We start from the raw sequence: 10,265 nt of genomic DNA on the forward strand, positions 1-10,265 counted from the left end.
AGAATCGCAGCCAAGAAACTCAAAAGCTGTTTCCAGTGACTGCTGGGATTCCAAGGCTGGCTTCATCCTGCAACTGCTATAACTTGCTGCTAAAAAGAGAAGAGGGAAGCTGGACCCAGCTCATAGGGGCTAATTACATTGGAGAATTAAATACAAATACCACATTCTCAATGTGAAACTGGATTGATTTTTTTTTTTTTTTAGCACAACTGAATAAGCTTTTTTTCCTCCCCTCTTCTTTTTAATTTTGTTCTACACACACAGTGGTAATGTTGCAAACAGTCTGCATGAGTCCTGAATTACTGGTCAATCAAAACATCAGTGAAAATGAGATCTGTGGCTACAGCCCGGGCCAGGGATCTCCACTGCCTGGAGAAACTGCCAGTCCCAAAGGCTACTTTCAACAGAGCCCATCGTTGCCAGACTCCGGATTAACTGAATTCAATGTTGCAAGTCCCAAGATCTACTCTCCTACTTCACGTAAACCCCAAGAGATGCCTGCTCCCACCGGTAAGATCAAATCTTTACTCACATTTTCTGTTTTATGCGATGCTGTTATGCTTATTTTGCAAAGCGACTTGCAACTCCTTTTGTGCTAGCACAGTAGCAAATATGAAGCTTCTGTGGCAATAATATTGAAAATGTACGGCACACTCTCCAGTATTTATTATCTCCTGGTTTTATTTTGTTGTGGTCTGCTGGTGAAGTCAGAAATTACTCTGTTTGGTAAAGGATGCTCAATATGCCATCGGTTCTGTCTATCTCTAGAGTTTTGCTGCTTGTTCACATTCTGAACTGTGACTGGTTCCGAATCTAACAGCAAGGTAGTACAGATGACCTTTTGAGCTACTAACATTACAAAGTTTTATGAAAGTGGTGAATCACTGCCTTTGCTGAGTTCTTCAGTTTCAAGGATACAACTGGGCACGTAATCTGATCCATCATATAGCACAAATGGCTTGAAAGATAATAATGTATTAGCAATTATGGCGGGTTTTTTATAAAACTTTTCAGAGAGGCCTTTAAAAATACTCTACAAAGAGTAAATAATTCATCACTAGAACACCAATCTAAAAAAGGAATTATTCCCATTTCTAGAGCACCCTGAGAAATAAACGATGTTTTTTGAGGCCCCAATGTTTTAATCATTCAGTGATAGGTTAAACACTCAGAAATGCCAGAAATCTTAGCACAAACCAACAATTCGATATGTACTCAACACTTGCTACACAGGGTTCAAGACCCTCCTCCTGAAGGGGTGTCAGTCTCTCAGTGCCTGCAGCAGGGAAGAGAAACAGTATCTCGCAACTAGAAACCACATCTTGTGTGGCTGGTTTCCATGCCAATATTGCCTCCTCTGAGACATCCCCAGTTTGGGGAGGCGCACCATCCCCATCTGTTGAGCTCCTGCAGTTCTCCTCCACAAGACTTGGCCAGTCAGACCCAGCAGCTGCTGCAGAGCACACACACAGATTTTGGTCAAGGAGGAATAGTACAGGCACCTCGCTCCTGCAGTAGGAACTGCTTGCACAAGCTGCACACGCCTTTTTCATTTGAGGCTGCTGGGTTGTTTAATCATACGTGCGTTTTAATCACAAGTGCTGTTTTCATTCCCCATGCCACGAGCTGCGCTAGGAAGAGAAGCTGCTCTCTGCTCCAGCAAGCTGGGGGACTCCTTATTCTCAGTAGCCCACATGCTGACTCCCAACACTCGGGCTTCTTTGAACAGTGGCCTTCTATATGGTGTATTTTATTTGGGAAACAAAATTTGGGGGAAAATATTGGGAAGCTTTATTGGGAAGACCCTGAATGAATGCAATAAAGCTATTGTTTTACAATGACAATAGCAACTACTGAATGCATTCTATACACAGAAGTTCATACTCAAGGGGTGAGGGGAAATGACATGGTGTTACATAAAAGATATTTCAAAAGCAATGTATTTAAGCTCCTAATCTGGGCAAGTCTTTCAAGTTTGGGGATTCAAGTACAAGACTCAAGAAGACCTAACACAAACAATTAGAGAGCAGCTTGTTTTGACGAAGACAAGCTTGTTTGGGCAACTATATATATTCTCAAATAATTATTTAATTTTGCTACAGAAGATCATTGCTTCACTTTGAATCACACCACACTGACTTCCAAATACACCAAGAACCATCGGAGAAAGACATGGGACATAACATCACTATCTCATTTCTGAAACAATTCTGTTCCTTATTGTTCCACTGATATCAATATAACAAACCACAGGACAGGAAACTGCAAAGACAGATTTACTGCAACAGATGAACATTAGAACATGACTATGAGGGGCAGTAATCTAAACAGTGTTGACATTCCCCAAAAGCAATCATATGCTCCAAGTCAGTACGACACCAGGAAGAACTGCCCAAGGCCAAGTCTCAAGATAGCACATTTGTTTCTGGACCACTAAAAAAAAAAAACCCACAAAAAAACCCCTCTAAACCAGAAACATCCAACTTCTTTTCCTTCTTTTTCCCAACCATCCACCCAAATTTCCTTCTGCATTGCTATCCTGCCCCCATTGTCCTCATTCCAGCTTCAGTGGCACATTTGCACTTGGGACAGTCTCTCCTCTTTGCTCAGAATTGAAACCATCCCTGCACGCTAAAGGTTGACAACAGCCTTCATGTGATAATCTGCAGGTTAACTGAGCTCTGTGCTTATACCTTCAGACTGAAGATCCAACAGCCAGCTTTGGGGTTTGTTTCTGTCTTGTTTCTTAAGAAAAATATTCCCTTTTTGAGACCTCACAGTCTGTTGCAGCCTGAGAAGCAATGCAACAGTTAACCAGGAAGCAGACCAGAGCTAAGGAACATGTAGGGTGTTGTGGAAATTTCCCACAATCGATGACAAATATCAGAATCACAGACCATCTCTCAGGGTGACCTCATCCTCCCACTGTTCTGTAACAGCTCAGAGAATTATGTTACTTTAAGCATCATGTTATGTCTTTTCCAGACTCCAGACTTAGCTCTGATCCCCCTCAGAAGCGCTACATGGGTGTGAGAGTAAAGATGCCAGTACGGGAATTACTGAGAAAAATTCGGCTTTCCAAAGGCCTGGACCCAGCTCATAGCAAGGTGAGGACTTGAGTTTAGAAAGGTTGCTCCCAGAGCTGCAGCATCCTGGTGCACGCACATCACACTTCTGCTCTGCCACTGTTCTGGTGAGGTTACACCTAGAGCTGCTGCCACCTCCATCTACTAAATTAATGCTTTTGATGAAGGTGGAAAATACACCAGATTTTAAACAGACTGAGGGCCTGCGCTAGGAACACTTTTAAGACGCTGACAGCAAGAGCCCGTTCATGCCCTGGATACTATACATCACACAAGCACGTCAAAGATGGCCCACGAACAGTAACAACTTTGCTCTAGCAACCCTGATTTCGGAACAACCTGCACAAACAGCCCAAGAAGCTGGTAGACTCCCAGATACCCAGTCTGTTGTAAAAAATCTTTATAAGTCTGCCACAAATTACCCACTCATGGAAATTTATTCACAGTCTCTGCTGTGCAAAGTACATAGTGCAGGTCACAATTTGCTTTCCTCATCTTATGTGCAAGCACCTCAAATTGAGTTGGGTGTTTTTGTCTCCTCAGGAAGCCTCATTAATGAAGATGGTAACCAAAGGATCCTCAGGAAAAACAGGTTAGGAAACTCTTGGTAAAAGAGCCTCCTTTTCCAGTAGGATCATTGCTGTTAGGTACCCAAAGAGCTGGACCACTTCTCTGCCACGGTCAAGCAACACATGGTGCTTCCTAGCTCCCCTTAAATCACAGGAGCAGGCCAACTCCGCACAACCACCACGTGTGTGTTAGCTCTCTGTTATCTGGGGCAAAATTTCTCACGAGAATATTTTCTGTATGTGTCTCCCCTCCCAACTCAAAATAGCTGATTTCTTCCTTTCTTTCCAACAGAAAAGAGAAGAGTTCACCCTTATACAGAGAAACAGCTTAGACAGGTATGCATAACACCTTCAACTCTGCGCTGCCAGCCTCCCCAGGCATATTTCATGTTCTATCACCGAGTGAGAACAGGACACTTCATGTCTGATTTCCCTCCCCCATCTTCCGCCCTCCCCATTTTTGTTGCTGTTTCAGAGCAAGCAGAGCGTTGGGCAAACGCTAAAAGGCTTAGAAGACCTTGATATCCTGGTGGAGGTACTGCAGGAAGATTTGAACAAAAGCCAGTTGAAGGAGGAGTCTCTGCATTCTGTGCCAGATGGCTTTTGGCAGGGCTTCTCCACAGATCCACAAGCCTCCTGGTGGGAAACGGGAGGAAGCAAGCAGGCACCTGATGGCCTGCAAGAAAGACGCCACAGCTTAACCAAGTTGCATTCATACTGCTGTTTTAGAGATTTCAACTCCGTGTTGCAGGGAGAGAGAGAGACTTCTTTTCATGATGATCAGAAAAACACACAAGAGTCCATCTTACCAGGAATACTCTCAAGGACAAGCGAGAAAGAGAGTAGCTGGTGGATACAGGATGCGTGGACAAGTACCCAGAAGGATGTCCAAAGGCATTCTTCACAGAACACATCTCCACACTTCAGCCCATCGGGAGGCTGTTCAGAGATGCTTCTGGAAGCTAATCTGGGCTCTCCAAACACTGACAGACATTTGAAGTCGACCCCAATTTCTTTCACGCAGCAGGATCTTTCTGCCATCTCTTTCTTCCAGTTCCAGCTACACAGGGAAGAAAGTTTACTGAGAAATATCCCAGCGGACAAACTACTTGCACCTGATGAAAATGGCAACAGGTCTCCACTTTTTCTATTGAAATATACTGATTTCTGTTTCCTGGGGCATCACTTGTCCTGAGCCTGAGCTCTAATTCCAGCTGCTAGTTTTGGGCACACCTGTAGCAAAGGCTTCCTTGCTCAATGGAAAACTCAAACATGCCTCAGCACACACAGTTTTAGGCAGATAGTGAAAATAGAAAGATTCCGTATTTGCAGTAGTATTGCCAAACTACAGCTGACATCAGGGTAAATTTGCAGTATTAAGAATATTAAAGATGACTTGTATACGTAGGTATTTACAAGAAAATTTTAATCAAGCAAAACAAGTAATTGCTACTGGGAAAAAAAAAAAGATATGCAAAAGAGATCTTTTCCATGCTGCAGACACTCTCAGGATAATTACTTGTATTATTAGTTGGTAATAAAAATGGGTGGGAGGATTACACCAAAACATACATATGCTGCTAGTCTAGCCATAGACTTCCAAAGAACGGGGAGTGGCTGTTTTGTTAGAAATGAAATCAAAGGTTTTACTGATCCAATTTTCCCTAGAATGGCATGCTTATATAGAAAATAGCTGTTCATTAAAAAAAAAAATAATCATTTGAAATCTCTTATTAGGTTCCATTAATTCAGCTATTTTGGGGAAGCTGGTATCAGATCAGATTAACAGAAAGCATGATTTATGAACGGTCCTAGTCTTGGGAAAGAGATTAATTCCTGTTCACATAGACAATCCTGTTTCCAGTTTAAAGTATTTATAAACCACACAGGGAAAGCTAAATGCAGCACTGTCCTCTTCCATGGAGTACCATGTTCCATTCAGAAGAATGATTTTCAGTGCAATAATCAAGTTGCAGACCTCACTTTTCAGCAACAATGTAGCTGTAACCAAGTTACAATAAGCCACCCACTACCACATTTCCTGCATATTTTTAAAAAAAATACAGAAAAAATTCTCATGTGAACAAAATTAATCACGATTAAGAAATTAGACATTTCTACTACCATGTTTATGTAAAATTCACAAGCTAAAATTTCCAGCAACCTACTTACTTCTATGAAGTATTTAAACATCAGATTAAATGGCCAAATGAACATAAAAAGGCAGGACCCACCAAAAAAACCCCACCAGAAACAGCAGTAAGTGTCAGAGCTATTCAGACATCTTCAAGGATATCATGCTACAAGACAAGGGGGAAATAAATACATAAATAAACAAATCTCTACATTAATTCTTCCTCCAGAAGGAAAGGAAGATATGCCCAAATTTACAAGAAAAAAAAGAAGTATTTTTCAGGATGAAATTCAGGAAAAATACTTGTACAATTTTGAGTAGTTCAGTAAGGCTGAATACATAGAAAAAAAATGAGCTCTCCTCCTCCACAAGACTGAATTACAGTTTAGATTTTCAATTTTTAGGTGTATCTTGCAGTCCTTTCCCTGTACTGAAGGACTCTTCAAAAAAAGGAAGAGGAAATAGAAATTGTTAGCAAAAAGGAATCATGGAATATAGCTCTTGGAGAGGAGAGGAATGGCAAATAGCAAGAAGTGAGGCCCAAGAAATCCTAGAGGACAAAAATCAGCAACTCCATTATTAATACAGAAATTAAATAAATTAAACATTTAAATATTTCAACATTTGCGAACCTTAACATTTCAGGCTTTAAAATACATTCTGTTACTTTTGAGCACTTTAACCAGTGCTTTATGTTCTAATTGTTTCAAACTGTGTTCTGTTCCAGGCTGCTGCACAAAGCTGTTGCCCAGGGAAGAAGAGCTCTGACTTACGCACTTGCACAGAGATTCGCATCCTTAAATAAGATCAATGAGAAGGATGTAGAGAAACGGGTAGGATGCTAATTTGCCAGGATTAGGGTCACTTTTAATCACATACAAACATCTTTCAAACCCCAGTCAAGCACCGAGCATCCTTTTGGACAAGGTGTGGCTACTGTCCTTGCAAAGAGGGGAAAACAGGAACAGGGAGGAAGTGATCTGCATAGAGCAAGTATTAGCACAACTGGGAACAGAACCCAGCGTCCCACCTCCCCACCTCATTCTCTAACAAGCACTCCTGTTTGAAAACTCTTTTTGCTTTTCACAATGAGTTTCTCCCCTTCTTCTCTTCTCAGACTGCATTACATATCGCTGCAGAAAAGAACCAGCACCTGATGGTGAGTGACCTGATATCCCTAGGAGCTAACGTCAATGAACAGGATGGTTTGGGGAAAACTCCACTCCACCTGTGTGCAGAGAATGGCTATTTGAGAGTTCTAGAGGTAAGCTGGTCAATAATGTTGTACAAAGACACATGTAAAGGTAGAGCAAAGACAACAAATGTGTTCTTTTCTTTAAAGTATACAAGGGTTTTCTATACCTGAAAATTAGCTTTGGACTGATGTGGTTGAAGTAAGATGGTGTTGGGGGAGGACAGTGTATTTTGGCACTGCCAAAAATCAGGACTTATCTCAGTCTTCTTTACTTCAGGTTTTGAAAAACTGCAAAAACAATGGCGTGAGTGTGGAAGTGAATCTGATTGACCATTACGGTAAGGGGGAAAGCTTAACTACATAGATGCTTAGTGTAGACTCCAAAGGTTTCAGGCTGCAGATTTTATCTGGGCCAAAGGATGTTCAATTTCCTGTTTAAAACTAAAAGGTCTAAGAGGAGAGCCAATCAGTCTTAATAGCCCCCCACCCACCCCTACAAATAGCCAAGCGTGGGATGATTTACTCCAGTGAGGTGTTCGAGCACTTGTTTGACTTCTCTGCGGTCTGTTCTGTTCAGGTTTAACACCACTACACTGCGCTGCTCTTGCCCACACTGCCTTAGTTATGGAGTCTCAAAAAACTGACATTGATACTGACATGGGAAGGTTTCTCCGACTACGCAAAGATCAAATTCTCGAGGGAATTAACTGCTTATTACAAATGGGAGGAAAGCCCGAGTTGCAGGTGAGGACCAGCAGCAGCCTGTTTACTGTGGCCTTAGGTTTTCTTATTCTTTTGCAATCACAAGTTTCACTGTCATTTGCAGGTACTAAATTCACGTCAGACTACCACTACCTATTTAAAAATTGAGGAGAACACAGAACTCATGCGTTTGCTTCAGACTCATAAACCTAAGGGACAGAACATTCTTCAAGAGGTAACTGTCTATAGCTACTCTGACACAGGTTCTAAGCATTAATACCCAAGAAACTAACTGCAGTAATGTCAGCCGTACCATCTTGTAAACACAGTAGAAGATGCTCCCAGCCTCGCCCTGTCTTTCATAGGGTTGAAAATCCCCTTTTCAGGTAAAAAGCACTGTACAAGCTCTTACCACACTTGGTCCCATCCCAGCTCTAGGGGCTGCTCCAGCTGCTATAATTTAGAGCAGTTCACTTGCATGCAGGTGCTGCCCGCATCCTGCTTGCAGCTGTCCCCAATCCAAACCCCTCCCAGCATGTGAAGTGCCTTCTCCTCCAATGTTTTACAGCACACCAAGCCAGATAACAGGTATCTTGGAAGCAACACCAGGGGAATTCATCCTCTGCTGACAAAGGAATGCTACAGGTGTATTACCATTATATTCAGTTACCTTCAGAAGCTTCTTAAAAGAAAAAGAGCTCATTTTCTCTGTCCCTTGGCGTACACGTTCAGCACCAAAACTACCCAAAACCTGCACTACTGGGCCAAAAGATAACCAGATTACCCAGCGGGTATCAGCATCTCTTGCTAAATTTTTGGTGCAGGAAACACGACACCAACACTGAAAAGCAGAAGCTTGAGTGCTTAACAGAGGACTAAGGTTCTAGGGTGAAATTCTGCTCTATTGAAATAATGCAATATCCGCCACAGATTCCAGTATTCTTGTCCCCGATTAAGCAAATATTCAGTGCAGTTACAGCTCTTTTATCTTTTCCAGAGTCTTTTTTGGTTCAGTCAGATAAGAGTTCCCACCAGTGTACACGCACAGATACCAATAATAAGATTTCAATTAGAAATACAAGCTTAAAGCCAGATTTCAAGTCATTTAGGAACCCACCTTCATAACAGTTATGCTCTGCAGGAGATAAAACACAGTAGAACACAGTAATTTCAATCCAGCTCATTACTGACTGAACTGTTGAGCATGCCACCCCCTCCAATCTTATGGTAAGGGGAAGAATCTAGACTTTGCATGTCAAAACTGGTACAGGTTCTTGACACAAAGCCTGCATCACTGTTAATGCTGGAAATTTACTGTTCTGGTTTCTTCACCTGCACAGAGTTACAGTTTGCCAGATGCTTCAAGAAGAATGCCCAGTCCATTGTCACCAGATAACTTTTCTGAACTTTTTTCCATGTCACCTTCGGACCCCTTTGACATCATCCTTAAAGGTATTTCATTTACCTAGTCAGGGTCTTTATCTCAACAGCTGTCATGTAGCAGCTAGCTCTATACCTTCCCTGCTTTGCTATATAGCAAGTAATCATCAGTTCGTGTGGAAAAGATGCTTGGTGACTTATAATAGACTTTGGATGAACTCCAGAGGTCTGCACAGAACCTCTTTTGCTTGCAAAACTCCTTACTCATACAAAGCCAAGTAGAAAATAGGGCAATAAAGATGTGGCATTAGAAGGAACACTTAGCATGTAGATTGAGCTGAGTATTTGTTTATTGCCTTCCAGGAAAATGCTGATAAGGCTCATTTATCTGCACCTCATGGTCCACGTGCTGCAACTGTTGCTGAAGAACAGACAGAGAACAGACAGTGAAAGTCTTCAAATGTATTATAGCTTGAACTGACTGTTGAAAATATCTCCTCAGTATCCAGAATTAAAGTGCAAACTAATAAATGAGGAAAACCCTTGAGCCAGGTTTCAACAGTATTAAGCATTCAGTGTTAGGTGCTCCAGTAAAATGAATAGGGCTTAATTTTCTCACAAAGCTGAGCACTTGGACTTCTCTTTTGAGGTCCATTTGAGTTGCAGGTGTTCTACATTCTGAAGCTCTAACTATTTCTGTAGTGCAGGTGCCTAGCTTAAGAAAAAAACCCCTTCAATTTTAGCCATTCAGAGCCTAGTCTTGAGGATACCAGTATAAAAGTAGTCTCTACAGTCCAAACAATGTTCAGATGTGCTGAAAATCTCAGGCAACTCGTAGTTTTAAACATGAGCTATGGGAACTCCAAATCTGATGGGCTATATTTAATACTTCCTGCAGTTTCACTCTGAATTTGTCCAAGGCTGGAGTTGTCACACTTTAAGGCAGTCCTGGGGGGGGTGGGGGGTGGGTGGGAAATCCCTCCAAAATTAAACATACCCACATACTGAGCATGTTTTTTCAACAAAAAAATCGAGCTTTTTATTTATGCAATCAGAATTTGCCACCAATAATGGATTGTAGGTGAAGTCTGGGACACAAAGCATTTTGAATCTGTTCCTTTCACCAGGTGATCTAACCAAGGAATACACCCGTATAAAATTCAAGTATATGACAACACTTTACAAGGATAATTTTTAAT

The 10,265-nt window shown here is 41.7% G+C and overlaps 1 protein-coding gene across 1 annotated transcript; it reads left to right on the forward strand.

The window, feature by feature from the left end:
- Window positions 1-269: 269 nt before the first annotated feature.
- LOC119158302 (NF-kappa-B inhibitor zeta-like) lies at window positions 270-9,155 on the forward strand. The gene is made up of 11 exons (XM_037410075.1): window positions 270-510; window positions 2,986-3,107; window positions 3,630-3,678; window positions 3,948-3,991; window positions 4,131-4,789; window positions 6,517-6,622; window positions 6,907-7,053; window positions 7,262-7,322; window positions 7,562-7,728; window positions 7,811-7,921; window positions 9,027-9,155. Exons 1-11 carry the CDS (start codon window positions 270-272, stop codon window positions 9,153-9,155), a joined length of 1,836 nt encoding a protein of 611 aa, XP_037265972.1.
- Window positions 9,156-10,265: the final 1,110 nt, after the last annotated feature.

The sequence above is a fragment of the Falco rusticolus genome, chromosome 16, assembly GCF_015220075.1.
Source record: "Falco rusticolus isolate bFalRus1 chromosome 16, bFalRus1.pri, whole genome shotgun sequence".
Classification (NCBI taxonomy): domain Eukaryota; kingdom Metazoa; phylum Chordata; class Aves; order Falconiformes; family Falconidae; genus Falco; species Falco rusticolus.